Source organism: Madurella fahalii, assembly GCF_045866475.1.
Source record: "Madurella fahalii IFM 68171 DNA, scaffold_3, whole genome shotgun sequence".
NCBI classification, from domain to species: Eukaryota; Fungi; Ascomycota; class Sordariomycetes; order Sordariales; genus Madurella; species Madurella fahalii.
Window position 1 is genome coordinate 1174605 of NW_027263973.1, and position 15392 is coordinate 1189996.

The window sequence follows — 15392 nt, forward strand, 5'->3', positions numbered from 1 at the left end:
TGCCCCGGCTGGTTGCAGGTATAGTAGCGTTGTTGCTGCTTGTCCGCCCTCTCCGGCGCTGGGGGGTTGGACGGCCCCGACAGACAGTTCCTGGCGATATGGCCCTCCCTTCCGCAGTTGTAGCAGACGATGTTGCGCCCTGGTCGCGCCAGCGGAGCTTGGGCGCCTCTCTCGACAGACTCTGGTGCCGTAGGGGGTTCTAGCGGGGGTCGCAGTCGGGAGCGGTATCCCGAAGTCCCTTCAACCCGCTGACTGTCCTCAATCCGACGGGCGGTACTCACAAGCTGCTGGTAAGTAGCAGGTAAGGTGGCTTGGCAGGTAATCGCCAGGCGAATCTCCCTGCGGAACTTCGGGAGGAGGCCAATTACCCGCTGACTCTCCTCTATCTGGTAGGGGAGGTCGGCAGTAATAGTTATATATCGATCCACGAATTCCGTTACCGTCTTATCGTCGCGCTGACGCAGGTTATCAAGCTGCGTAGCCGCAGAGAGGGCACGCGTCTCCGGATCTGAGAGCTGACTACGAAGGAACTCAACGAATTCCTCCTACGTCACTAAGGCAGGGTCGAAGGAAGGGTCATTTTCCCGCTCAGTAATATGCTTGACCCAGGAGTTCTTGGGGGTCCCGCGTAGGCAGCTTACCGCATACGTAACGCAGTCGCTGCTTGGAACGTTGCCGAGAAGGCGGAAGTTCGCCTTGCAGTCGAAGAGAAAATTGCGAAGAGCGGTTGCATTGGACCCATTATACGTAGGATGGGTGAGAGTCGGGGTCTTCCACGTCACTCCCACCTGTGCGACTGTCCCAAGCTGCTGGGGCGCCACGCTCGCGGGGGTCGTAGGAGCGGGCTCAGGAGGGGTCAAAAGGGCCTCCCGGGATGGATGCACCATAGAATTAGCCAGAGGCACTGGTTCTAGCGCGCGTTGATTCTGATGGAGGAGCAGCTCAAGCTCAGCTCTCTTGCGGCGTAGTGCAGCCTCCCGGCGCGCGACAGCAATCTGCTCGTCGAGTCGTCGTTCCTCGTCAAGCAGTCGCTGCTGTTGCTCAGACAGGGGCGCGTCCGTCTGCGCTGCGGGGGAGCGGTTGATGAGCAGCTCGTCCGCAGGTAAGCGCCCTTGGGTCATGCTGAGGGAATCAAGGACCTGAGCGTCCGAAACCTCAGGAATATCAGGAAGTTGTGCGATACTGGAAGGCTGGCTATTCGACGTGAGCGAGCCTTCTGTTTCGCTTGCAAGCTGATTGAGAGTAGCGCGCTGACGCCTTGGTGCCATGCTCGCCCCGGACGGTCTAGTCGCCCGGAAGGCAAAGAGTTCAACGTGTGAGGATCAAGGATCCAAGGGTATTAGGACCAGAGTGCCTGGGTACGAGCAGTGCACGCGCAACGTAGGAGCAGAGTGCTCGTTAGGGGTGGGATGGTGGTCTCATTGAACTCTGTCTCTCTCCTAAGTCCTGTCTTCCACCCCCCTTTTTATGCCCTGCGATGACAACGTCTGGGCTCACTTACCCCGCTCGCTGCCCCGTCATCGACCTTGCTTGTACGCTCCTTCGACGCTCCTCTGACGCGATATCCTCGCCCTTCTGGCCTAGCGTTGTTGTTGCTTTTGCGACCCCGCCGGCGCTGCGGCTTCGGGGCTTCCGTCCTGCGCCCACGCCGACCTTACCCAGCCGGTCCTCACACCTCCGACGAGTCCTAGAACATCTAAGACAAATGTAGTTATATTGCAAGCCTAGTAAGTATTTATTTTATTAGGATAAGGTGGAATTTCTAGGTTATATTTTAATTCCTGAAGGTGTCGGTATAGATTCGGTACGAATTTAGACTATCTAAGATGGCCTGAACTATAGTCCTATCGAGATATCTAAGTTTTCTTAGGATTTTGCAATTTTTATTGTCGATTTATTCGAGGTTATTCGGAGATTGTATTACCGTTAAATAATTTGCTAAAGGGGTTATAGAACGGACGAAAACCGGGAATCCTCCGGTTAGAGGCCGAAGAGTGTACGGTATTTATGCGGTTTAAGAGAGTATTTCAAGATATACTAGTTTTGTATCATTTCGACCCCGAATTCCCTATTATTATTGAGACAGATGCCTCTAACTTTGTAATAGGAGCTGTTCTATTGTAGGTCCCGAAAGGGGGCCGAAAACGTCCCGTTGCGTTCTAGTCGGCAAAGTTTTCTAGACCGGCCTAGGACTATAGAACTCCTGTGTAAGAGGGCGCGCAGTAAACCACTCTGCCAATGAACCAAAAGATCCGCCAGTTCAATCACTCCGTGATTGAACGCTGCGTACCACTTGCTTATATCACGTACCCGGGGCTGCGCCCTCAGCCGGTCCCGTGACATCCTGACAAGGAGATAATAGCTATTGTAGAAGCCTTTAAGTATTGGCGATACTACGTTAAAGGGAGTCGCTATAAAGTTACTGTGTTTTCGGATTACAATAATCTATAAAGGTTTATAAAGCAAAACCGATTGAACGGCCGACAGGCTAGATAGTATATATATCTGGCAGGATTTGATTTCTGTAATGAGAGCCACGGGGCAAGACCGGGAGAACCGGCCGAATGACGGTGGATGATGTCACTGTACTAGGGTAGATAAGAACCCCGTGGGAAACCCTCTCACGCGGAGAACTTCTGATCCGTAAGGATCAGTCTCTGTGTATTGATAGGAGGCTGTTCACCAAGATATCGCCCGCTGGTCCAGGTCTTTTCGGTATTAAGACATCGTGATCCATCTCCCTCAACGTGTTCCCAGAACAACCCCTTTACAATTTCACTATCAAGTATCAGCCTAGGAAGCGAAATCCGGCCGATAGCCTCTCGAGAAAACTAGATTACGAGGACAAAGAACGTCCTAACAGACTCGAGTAGATGCTTACTTTTAAGAGCAAAATTGCTCGGGCAAACCGGATCAGAAAGCTAATCGCAGAAAGAAATAAAATTGCCTATTGTATAGAAGAGAGTAAATTAGCTTATATAAGAAACCCTAGTAAATCAGCTAGTACCCGGGTCGGAAAGACGACTACGGAAGGGGTCAAGAGAGCCTACTGTATACCAGAGAATGGCGAAGATGCTAGTATACAGGACCCTAGCAAACTAGCTAGTTAGAAACTCGAAATAATAGGTTGTCCCTCAGAAGTCACTATAGGATTACTGAGTATTTACCTGTTAGGACCTTAGGATTACCAAGAAGCCGATTAGCTTAGACGGAAATAGATTGTTACTTATTAATATACGAGAGAGCATATTCGACTAGAAGCGGTTTATACTGCAGAACCGTCGAAATCTATAAGAGAATTGATTCTAGAGCTGCAAGCTACGGATCCAGTAACTCTGAAAATTAAGGAAAGGCTAGTAAGTCTAGCCCGAAACCAGAGAGTTTTGCCCGAATAGGTACTTAAATACGAGTAAGAATTACTGTATTAAAGGCGATTGTTTGTCCCGGTAGAGCAAGCCGTTAAGTAGGAGTTACTCTAGCTTTTTTATAACGATCTGTTAGTAGGTTATTTTAGTATTAAAAAGACTCTCGAACTATTATAAAGAAAATACTTCTAGTATAGTATAACTAAAGATATTAAAGACTACTGCAGAATCTACTATACCTACCAAGTCAATAAGACAAGACAGTATAAACTATATAGATCACTCGAATCGTTGCCGATTCCTATACGACCTTAGAGCAAAATTATTATAGACTTTATCGTAGGTTTTCCTATAGTAAAGAGTCCCGATAGCTCCGAGAAGAATGCAATTCTAGTGGTTATCGATCGGTATATAAAGATAAACCGATTCTTCCTAGTATCTACTACTATTACTAGCCAAGAATTAGCAGAGCTTATTTATAAAGAGATTGAACTTAAGTATATCCCTATTGATAGTTACGTTAGTAATCGAGGTTCTGTTTTTACATTATAGTTTTAGAGCGATTTATATTACCTGCAAAAGGTATATAAACAGCTTTCGACTGCTTTTTACCTACAAACCGACGGGCAAACGGAGCAAGCAAATCAAATACTTATTCAATACCTCCGTTACTTCGTATACTAAAACTAAATTACCTAGGTAAATCTCCTCCCAGAAGTAGAATTTATTATCAACAGTACTGTCAATTCTATAATCAAGATAAGTCCTTTTAAAGCACTAATAGGTTATTAACCTCCGATTTCCCGCTATATCGAGGGCGATATATAAGAGAGGAGGATACCCAATGTAATTGAAAGAATTGAAAAACTTACTGAGCTGAGAAAACAGTTAGAACAAAATTAGGTTGAAGCTATAGCAATCTAGAAACGATATTATAATAAGAAGTATACGAAAAAGGAGTTTAAGAATAGAAGTTTAGTATTATTATTAACCCGGAATTTGAGATTCAAGTTACTGAGGAAATTGGTACCTAAGTTCATCAGTCTATTTCGTATTCTAAACCGAGTCGGATCGCTGGCTTATCGTCTAGTACTCCCAGACAAGTACGATCCTTTATATAATGTATTTCCTATATCAATGTTAGAACTGTGGTATAGCTGAAAAGGAGACGATTCGTCCGTAATACTAATACCAGACCTTAAGGACGACGGAGAGTAGGAAGTTGAAGAGATTCGAGACGAGAGAAAATTCTAGGGTAAAACCTTCTTTTTAGTTAAATAGGTAGGCTAGCCCTCGGAGTATAATCAGTGGGTATCAGAGGAGGATATAATAAATATACCTAAACTGGTATTACAATTCCGAAAAGCACGTAAAAACCAACGAAAGCACAGGCGATAAGATATTAATTAATATCTACCTATATAAAGCCATATCCCGGGGTATACCAGACACTAACCCCAACCGAAATACCCTAGAAAAACCCCTGAAAACAATATGAACCTCAGAAAATTAAGGTCGGTACTAGCTCCAAGTTAGGAGCTACCTCTACCCAAACCTACTAGGTCTCCGTATCCTCTATATTAGCGGCGATCTCCTCCTTAACCTTCTTAAGAAAACGGCGTTTAGTACCCGACTAACCTACGAAACCAATATCGCTAAACGACAGACGAGCGATAGACCGTACCTCCTAGATGTATATCTCAGACTTATACTACGAAAAGTCAGTAATAACTCAGTAGAAATATAGTAATTGAGACTAACGTCGGTATTATAGCCGTAGTTCCGGCTAGGGCAGGACGACTACTATAGGCGGAGTTAGCTATGTAGCGCGACTATAGAGCAATATACTATATAAGCTTGCTATTGAGATATCAGCGATTTATATACGAAGATAAGCAAGATAAATATATTTATAGAAGACGGCTTGGTAGCACCGGAAATGCCGAATTGGCGGCGATAAGCGGTCTCGGCGGCGTCGAAAGCCCCGACTAGATCTTTAGCAGTGGCAGCGATCTTCTTATGGTTGCGGCGAGACAGTGTAGAAACTTGAAGGCGATTACCCTCTTCGTCGAGCTCGCCTTCGGCATCCTCTATACGATAATCGACGATAGCGTAAGCCGTGTCGATAAGGATTATAAGATCGATAGAGTCGCTAACTATTCCAGTAGTAGCCTACAATCGTTAGCAAATCCCCTGCCAATCCGCCGAAAATGCATATAACTTACCGGTATATACAACTCTTTCTTTATATTGCAATAGGAGTAACATAAGGAGGTCGACTGCTCGAAAGAACAGTCAATTGTAAGGACCTTACCGGAGCGAGGGTTGGTGTTTTTAAGCGCCGAGCGAATATATTTCATATACGGTATGGCCTCGGCGGCGGAGGCGGTGAAAGCGTCTATCGCGACGGAAAAGTGGCCGAAGCGATAACGAGAAGAGAGAGAGAGAGAGAGAGGAAGAGAAAGAGAGAGGGAGAGAGAGGTGAGGACGGGTAGCGAGCTACGTATAGGAGTAGAGTGAAAAGTAAGTAAAATAACGTATAGAAGAGAGCCTGAAGAAGAAAAGTTTTAGAAAAGGTAGAAGAGGAGAGGGGTATTTATACCTAAGGAGAAACGGCCAATATACATCTATAAATTTGCAACTATATATAAACCTTACGATTGAGCAGTTACATAATCTTCACATATTTTGAAGTTACGAGGACAACGTATAAGTTCGGATGGAAATCTGGACGATTCGGCTGTAATTCGGATCTCAGGCCCGAACCGGGAAAGTAGGACCTCGGAGCCGCGAATCCCACTACAGCCTGACAACCGGCCGAACTTTTCCCGAAAACCTCCCGACTATAAGACGACTCACTCCTCACCCCAAACCATCGTTTCTCCTTTCCTACCATACAGCTCGTTGGAGCAGATAGACTATAAGGTCCACCGGTTCGACACTTATCCATTTACGCGGCTACAAACAGTACTCGACGTACACCTAATATCCACCCGATGTCATCCCAAGTCTTACCCCCTAAGTTCAGACGATCCTCAGCAGTAAGGAATCTGAGGACAGGTTCTATAGAGGGGAGGATAATTTGTAACGAGAGTCTCCAGACGAAGGTCAGGAGGACCCGCCGAATGATACTAGATGATGTCACGATACAGGATAGATAAGAACCCCGTGAGGGAACTCTCTTACGCAGGGCACTTCTGATCCGCAAGGATCAGTCTCTGTATAATTAATAGGAGGCTGTTCACCAAGATATCGCCCGCTGGTCCAGGTCTTTTCGGTATCAAGACATCGTGGTCCATCTCCCTCAACGTGTTCCCAGAACAACCCCTTTACAGTAGCCCACTCTCGATTACCAGGCTGGGCTTGTTTAACCCTACTGCGGCTATCTAAGGTAGTAACTACTATAGAGGGGATGATAATACCTATTATAAACCCAGTCTCATCGAAATTATACGAATCGTCGTCGAGAATACCGTATTTGACCTTAATATTATATATAAGTGCAAACCACTTGCAAATAACTTTTAGATCTTTGCATTTAGCCCTCTGGTAGTCGTATTTATATATAAAACGCGTTCGAAGTTCTGGTTGGCACTTAACGAAGTTATAAGCCCATCGTACGCCAATAGACGGCACGTCGCATTCGCGTAGCAATCGGTTGGCCATATCTTCCACGTATGCGAGCCGAGGATGAAATGCGCGTGTACATAGCTCAATTATGTATTGAACAATCGTTTTCTCCTCTAAATCCGTAAGCTTGCGTGAATTAGCTGGTATATCGCATCTTGCAGGCCGACCGGCGCGTCGGTGACGGAGGGTATCCTTATTGACGGTATAGATTTTTGCTATAGCTCGGCCGCTGAGATTTTGGTCTCGTTGACTAGCGTTGAGCGCTAGTTGCATTTTGGCTTCGTACGAAAGATTTTCCATTATTAGTCGTAGAGCAATGTGATGTTTTGTGTGGAAGAGGTGTGTTGCGTTGGAAAGTGGATCGCTCGCTTGTCTGGATCGCTCGCTTATCATGCACGTTATATATCGTCTTATATTTTTAATTTATTTTTATCTGCTTAGGGTTGTGGTTTTATTAAGCGTTAGTTTTCAGGGTTATGTATGGGAATAGGTGTCCGAGAAGTGGGGTGTCCGATAAGTAGGTACGTTAACTTAACACCCCAAAACGCAGCCTCTCATGTCGGAAAGCACGGCACCTCTGAATCGTAGAGAAATGACAGTTGAGGATCTTGGTGTGTCTTGTCTTGATTGTCCGCCTTGTCCTTCTCGTCTCCCTTAGAGAGCTTACTCCTTTATAGACGAGATACACCTATAGGATGACGTCTGTACAGTGGCGCAGTTAGCTGCCAGCCTGCCTTAGCTGACTAGAGTACATGGGTTTTGGCTCCTGCACTAGAACCTGTGATTCTGATCCTTTGGACTAGCACCTGACCCTTTTGACATCTCATCCTTTCCTCAACTTCCAGGGTTCCTCGCCCAACTCAGACTTCTCCCAGTTCTCGACTTAACAACGATCTTCCGCGCCTTCCGCGAAGTCATCCTTCAAGTGCGACTCTCTCTCGCCGAAAGCGTTCAGAAGTGCCACCACCAACAACAGCAGCATCAACAGTAACAGTTCCACCAGCAATGGTAGTGATCTGCGCACAACCCAGTTCCGCCCTCTCCTCGCAGAGCTAGCCATTCATCATTCTCCCCGGCAAAAACCGCCCCCCCGCTCTTCACCAGCCTCCGCGACACAATTTCCACCCTCGCCCTCCCGGCCGACACCCATGCAGCCGCAACCATCAACGAGTTCGCCATCGCAGTGGGCAAGTTGAGGCCGGGCGACCCGATCCTCCAAGATAAGCTGCACCCCTCCTAGTTCGTCTCCGGTGTCAACCCGGCTCGGCCCTGCCGCGGATCCCAGATTCGCCGGCAAAACTCCCACCAGGTCATCGAGATGATTAGTAGGGGCGAACTCGACGGCGAATGTTCGCCCCCGCGTCCGGGAAGGAACTGGAAATCACCATCCAGACGGCCATTACACTCCTAGGCGTGCGCGACCCGAACGGTCAAGTCAGGCCCCGCGGCCTCTTGCGCCCCGGTGTGGTCCAGATCAAACAAGAGGAGCGACAAGAGCTGGCCTAGTGCGCAGCAACAGCGTTCGACTGCCGGTCCCTGCTCCGATGGTAGGAGCTCTCAGTGGCATGCTGCGGTCGGCTTGGCTCGCTATGTAGGTCGAGAAGAGGACAACTCATCCTCGCGAGCCGTAGTCTGCAGACCGCAGAGGACGGATGCTATGGCGTCTTCAGGATAAGCTCACGAGCTAACTGGAACTGGCTGCTCCACAACATGTTCACAGAGGTATCGATGTCTAATCGAGTTGCTCCAGCATTGCTACCTACCATGTTTGTGATATGCATCTGCGCCTTTGCCAACTTACCGCTGGAGCATCACAACTGCTGTTGCTCTCTGTGTGCTTAAGTTGAAGCGTTTTCAATGTGGCCAACGGTGTCTGCAGATATGTGAGGGCGGCCGAACCAGGTCCGCTTCAGAACCTCGGCCCTGCAGTAGATAAGTTTTACACTCCTGACGGCAGATCCGAGCTGTACCTTGTCTCAGTATGGAAAATCTTGCGATACTTCTGTATTAGGAGTTTATGATATGCTTAACAAACGGTGTGGTAAGCGGGGCGGAGATTCGCATTAACAGGATGGGGAAGATTCGGACCACTCGGCTTAGTGCCTACGATGACCTACGGTCAACCGTGCCGCTAAGCTGCACTGATGCCAGTGGCCCACATACGTAAGGTACTGTACCTTGGCACTCCACTCCAGGTCACCCATCGCGAGCCCCCGGTTGAAGATTCAGAAATACACCAAAGCAGCGAAAGAATATGCCTCAATGCGCGTAGGCACCAAGCAGATACGCTAGAGGCAAGTACATACTAATCAACTGGCTCCTATCAACATCGGAGGTTCTGTGGTCGGGATTAGGATTTGTGCAGCTTCCCTGGCCCTCTAGTCGGGCGCTAACGGACCCACCGGTAGGGCCTGCCAACGAACCCTAGCCAACTGGCTAGTGCTGACGGTTGAATTGGGGGATATAAAGGCTTCCAGTCCCTGACGCAGCAAACGCTCTTCTTTTTCTATCTAATTTACTAACACAACCGAGGCGCTAGGATTTGTACGAACGTGCGAAAGCATTGCCAGTCGCATCCACTGCTTCGCAAAGTAGCATTCTGATCATGTTGCCTCCGTCAACGCGAGATGGGTATCTCCCGTACTTCATCATCTACGTGCGTGCCTCCTTGATCGTCGTGTTTTCCCAATGGCCCCCTACTTATATCTCTGCAGACCTGTGTTACCGGCATCGCTCACTCGGCATGGTGCTACTTTTCTGACCCCCAGACATCCCTCGTCATCTTCCAGGGCCCGCGCAGCCCGCCGCCGAATGCCCTCTTGGCCCATGTGTACGGCGTTAAGAACTTCTACACCTGCCTGATTCGAGCGTATGCCCTCTACAATATCAGCAGCCAGCCACTGTACGACTTGGCAATGTCGACGTATGCGGGAGTGCTCTGGCTGTACATCACGGAGCTCGTGGTCTGGAAGACCGTACGGCCGCGGGAGGCCTACATCGCCCTGGCGACGGCCGGCCTTGGATTTTCTTGGATGTTTATGCAAAGAGACTGGTATCTGAGCCGTTGAGCACATGGATCCTCTCTACAATAAAGCCATCTTGGCCTAGAGCATTTCTCCAGGAGACGGAAACGGTTCGATGCAATGTTAGGAAGACTGCTCGGATGATTTCCGTGAAGTAGGATGGAAAACCGTTATGGTGGAGGGTTGTATGTAGCGACAACTTTAGCAAAAGCCGGTCCCAATCATTGCGGAATCCAGGACGCCTTGCCACAGGCTCCAGCCTTCTACTCTGTCCTCAGCCCTCAGTACTATCTTCAGCGTCGTCTTCCTCGGCTTCTAGCCCCAGCAGTCGAGTCAAGCCGTTTCCAGGGGGTCGCTCGAGTCCATCAGCCGGCCCATAACCTGGGAAAAGCGTTGCAAATCTTATATTGAGGATCTAAAACGAATGAAAGTCATTATATTTCTAACACCGCATAGCAGGATTCTCAGACAGTCTAAGCTACATAGTTACTCTAAAACCAAAGCTAAGGGTATCTCAGAAAGAGCACGACCTAATAGAATCGCCCTCACCTCCTTAATACAGCTTACAGGCGCCGCCTACACTGCCCTTACCGGTCTCCATGTCGGTCTCTTTGCCCTTGCCAGTTTGAGTTATAGTATAAATCAGTGCTAATTGCTTCGGCCTGCTGGGCGTGCTCATAATCAAAGCCGCCGACGAATGGCGGACCGTGCCGTATCGCCTGGAGAGATTCTGGGAGAAAAACGAGATCATGTTATCGCCCGGCAGCGACTTGTGAAGCTACCGTGCAAGTGAATCAGGAGCACCGCCCGACACCAGGCTCTGCCAGCGCGAACCGGTCTCCCAACAGTGCGACATGCGCAGGGTCTACGAGGGTTTGACTCCGCGTCAGTGGCAGCCTAATGTGTCCTGTGTGGGAAAGACGAAGAGATGCCGAGTCTCTCGGCGTGGCTGTTGTCGGAAACCAGCATGTCTAGTCATCGACGAGGCCGATGCATGGGAGGAAGCTGAACTGGGCGGGCTTCTGGCCGCTGAGAAGCCCGCAAAGTTTCTTCACCCGGGCGCCTTGTCCGCTCGCTAGTCGGGAGTCGGCCTCTGCCTGAAATGTCCTTCCACTCGACGAGGACCTTCACTCTCCGTTTTGACAGTCTCGAGTTGGCTTCTTTTTTGGTCCTCAACCGGTCGCAGCGTTAAAACCGTGGGAGATCGCCCCGTGCTCACAACCTGTCCCGAACAATTCGCAGATTCGGGGAGTGAAAGGATAATTAAGTCGCTGAAGCCGTCCCCGAGCCAGGATCAAGAACAAGTAACCGTTAATAGTCCTCCTGAAGTTAGCGAGCAGAGAAGCGATACTCATAGCCAGTCCTGCGTACTGCAAGACTGCGTGGTTTGTGTAGTAAGGTAACGTAGACGGGAGTTCGCAGCCAGGCGCCTTGCTTCTTTCCCATGGCACGGACAAATTTGCGGCTGCATTTCGGGACCGAAGTTGACTACTGCCAGTGAGTTAGATGAGACGAGTCTGGGCACTGCCTATTGCCGTTGTGGTTCGTAGTCCTGAGCCGCGGTGAGGAATAATGACGGAGCAAAGTTCCCACCCATTCTGCTCCTTGACGTGATCAGACACTCGAAGCTCTCTCAGCTCCAACACTTTAATATATTTCAATATAACTCAACAGACGTCTTGCCTTATGGTTTTCAAAATTTGTCGTTCTCCATTTCTCACCCTCTCCATGGCATGAATATTCTGCCCGGTTCCCATCGCAGGTCATACCTCCAAGCGCCTCCTCCCTAAAGGTCACATCGGCTTGCTCAACAAGCCCCTCCGGCTGCAGCAAACCCGCCCAGCGCACCGGCCCGTTTAGTCATCTTCGACATTCCACCATACGATAGCGACTCCGGCGGCGTCATCTCTATAATCGCTAGAAGCAAGAACAAGAAGAGACGTTAGCATCATTCACCGTTTCGTATCTCCCCAATTACCTTACCCAGTACCTTGGGTAGAAAGAGGCGCAGGATAAAAGAAAACGCAAAAAGGTCATTAGTACGTACCTTGTTTCTGAAACTCCTTTTCCTCCGCGACAGCCCACCACAACCTCAAAACCCACAAGGCCACCAATGCGTCTTTTGTCTCCTGCGTCATTTGATCCGGCGCCGCCGTGATTACGAGACTCGGCTGCTGCTGTTTCTTAGTATCGCCGCCCTCCTCGCGAGCGATGACTTGTTTGCCACTGGCGTCAGCGTAAAGCCATTCCCACACTCGTCGGCCACCTCGACCTGCACGTGGTTTGGCAGTGAAGAGGACTTGGAGCTGTTCCGTTGTTGACTGGACAGTTGACCCCGACTCGGGAGAGGAAACTGCTGGGGGGAAGAGAGGCGAGCTGGACGAGGTCGCGGATGGGTTTAGAAGAGCTGTGAAGGTCGGTTTGTGGAAGGGGAGGAGGTATTTCCTCGCCAAGGACGGAGAGGAGGGGGATACCAGTTTGATGTTTCCTAGCGTTGAGCCTGGGAACGGGGACTTGCTCGTCATGTAGTAGGCGGCCGGGATATCGGTGCGGTATTGCGAATTCAAGGGGTGTACCAGGTTGTAGAGGACCACTTCGTGTTGCTGCCGCTGTTGATCTGCTGGACAAGGCTCAAATGAGCTCGAGCAGTTGGAGGATTCATCTTCGCCTTGAAGTTTATTTTTGACATCATCGCTGATGATCCGAGAGAAGTATATGGATGAGACTTTGTGTGTGAGAGAGTCTAGACTTTTGCTGAGGTGGTATAAGGGTGCTGATGGGGTGGTCTCCGCGTGGATGAACTCTCCAGAGAGGATGTAGACGGTTAGCTGGGCCATGGTTTGCTGCGTTGATGCCGAGACTGAAACGTCGTATTGAGAGATGGAAGGTAGTGGGGATAATAAAACGCGCCGGAACAGAGACACAGGCTGGTGTTTGATGCCCACCATTTATCTATTCCTTTTGCCTCGCAGCACCGCCATGTTTAGTTGGTGGTCCGCGCCACTGCTGAGCCCTTGCCAAGACTAGGTAATGTAGTTATCGGGCGTTGATCGGTGCTCGAGTAGCCGTCTCATCCGAATCAATGCCAGAATCCTGCTTCGTCTTGGCATACGACAACCCCGCCGACATCATCGCTCTCGTTGTGTACTAACCAAGTACTAGTACTGGGTTTTTAAAAAGACTTTTAAGAGTGTCCGCGACGCCGACAGAGGTGAAGGCTGTAAACGCGGTTCTCGCTGGCTCAACCCTTTCGTTACCCTACCTAGGTGGGTAGGCAATTAATTAAGACCTGTCACCTGATTAATACCTCAACCTCCTCGCCTTGTACTTCCCTCTCCTCCCATAAGTCGTCCCGTTCAAGCCGCACCCGGCCGTCCAACACGCCGACGCTGTATGTAAATACTTGATCTTCGCCTCCTCACTCCTGGGAAAAAAAAAAAAAAAAAATTGACAATCCGGCGCCGCCCAATTGTTTCTAGTCCGATCCAACCCCGGAAATCCCACAAAGATACCCACAGCCCCATATTCCTCGTCAACCACGTACCTTCAGTAGGGAACGTAAATCGTGCTCGGCCAGACCTGGATGCAATCATCCCCTCTTAGCTCCCCCCTTAGCAGACAACCCACCCACGACGCGCGTGCACGGCGGACCCCACGGTACTGTCACGCTGGCATTCCCGAATCGATTAAAGTACGAGTCGGGCATACGACTGTATCTGCGCGCGAGATTCTAGTTTCGTCTTTGGGATGGCGTCCCATTTTCTCTGGCGTTACTAGCGTCAGGGTTCCAGTGGCATTGGACCACTGCAGTCTCCCTGGTCGGTGACGATAGATTCGATCAGCGATGTTTTAGACTGTCGTGCGAATCAGACAGGATGCGTGTGTGTATCACGTAGGGATGCGGACCTGTCGCGGCGATGAGTTCCGTAGAGTTCGCGCACTGGGCCGCGTCGTGGATGCTTCGGGAGAAGTCGATCTTGATTGGCGTCACGAGGGTGGATGACGCAAAGTCCACGAGTCTGTTGTTTTGGAGATAGAGGAAATTGGTGGGTGTGCTGAAGGAGGAAAAGGTGGTGGGTTTGCCAGAGGTTAAGGCCGCGACGTAGGTGGTTGTTACGTTGTAGAGAAACCTAGGATTTGGTGCAATCTGCGGCGGCGGCTAGGACGCTGTGGAGGAGGGTACACTCGCAGCCGTATTCCCCTTGTTGCTGTGCATCGGGAACGGCTGGGTGTTATGGCGCCTGGTGCGGAAGTTGAGGGCCGTACTGGCTCAGCAAGCTGCCGCGGCAGGGAGGGGTGATGACAGCGATGTTGCAATTGACGACGGCGGTTACTTATCAACTGTGCTCGGGAAATTGTTCAGGGCTATCGATTGGCCGTGAAAGATATTTTCCCTGGGTATGTTGTTTGGGCTGGGATTTGATACGAGCTCCAAAATTGTGAACTTGGGTAGTATAAGTATCTAGGCTACTTCGGGGACGAGTATGTAGCTGATCTTAATCTTTCCTGTCCCGTTTACTGGTAAGTCTTCTTGTTAGAGCTCGATATGACGTATCTACTAACCTGATGATAGCGGGAATGTGTCTACTTGATACGATAGACGGCGTATTGATCATGACTCTCTACATTTGCAGAGCTTCTGCCAGGGACGCCGTTGCCATCCTGTATTATTCGATCGTGCTGACAGGAATCACGGTCTTCGTGTCGGCCTTCATCGGCATCATCCAGGTGCTCTTACTGGCATAGAGATGAGCGGGCCCGAAAGAAGCTTCTAGGACGGTGTGGAGGCTATCGGGGACCACTTCGACATCATCGGTGGAAACATATGCGGCTTGTTTGTGCTGGTGGGCCTGGGTTCTGTCATCTTCTACCGCCCATGGAGGAGCCGGATGTGGGAGCGCGCGCAGTGAAGAGCTGAGAGGTTGCCATGTGATGACAGTGAAAGCCAAAGTCAGACTCCTGTGCGTCGAACCCTTGTCACCGGGCTGAGGACTCGGCAATTCCAAAAATGAAGACTGAATGTTCTCCGACTGCCCATAGCAAAGACCATATGGTTTGCCCTGACATTATGATGGCCCCTAGGATGGCGGGTAACACAAAAAGGCTGGACCAAAGTGGTTGTTCTGGTATCCACGGCCTCCACCACGACCACAACCACGACCACGACCAGGACTACGACCATAACCATAGGTGAAGCCATAGTTCTGACCATGTGTAACTGATTGGACGTCGGGTTGCGAGTTGGGCCATCCCTGTTGATATATCGGAGTTTGCGCGCCTGGTCCTATCTCTGCCCCGGAAACCATAAGATGTTGGCGGGATGTGCTGATGCCGCCGCGTCCGACAAGGGGGCCTCGTTGTCCTCCCCAGGCTA

At 49.8% G+C, this 15392-nt stretch overlaps 2 protein-coding genes across 2 annotated transcripts; one reads left to right on the forward strand and one right to left on the reverse strand.

The window, feature by feature from the left end:
• Positions 1–9600: 9600 nt before the first annotated feature.
• MFIFM68171_05834 (Ergosterol biosynthesis protein-like protein Erg28) lies at positions 9601–10063 on the forward strand (the record flags this gene model as incomplete). The annotated part of the gene is made up of 2 exons (XM_071061254.1): positions 9601–9651; positions 9710–10063. 2 exons carry the CDS (start codon positions 9601–9603, stop codon positions 10061–10063), a joined length of 405 nt encoding a protein of 134 aa, XP_070917355.1.
• A 1762-nt stretch (positions 10064–11825) lies between these two features.
• On the reverse strand, positions 11826–12855 carry MFIFM68171_05835 (uncharacterized protein; the record flags this gene model as incomplete). Its single annotated transcript, XM_071061255.1, has 2 exons — positions 11826–11935; positions 12066–12855. The coding sequence occupies 2 exons, from the start codon at positions 12853–12855 to the stop codon at positions 11826–11828; spliced, it is 900 nt and encodes a 299-aa protein (XP_070917356.1).
• Positions 12856–15392: the final 2537 nt, after the last annotated feature.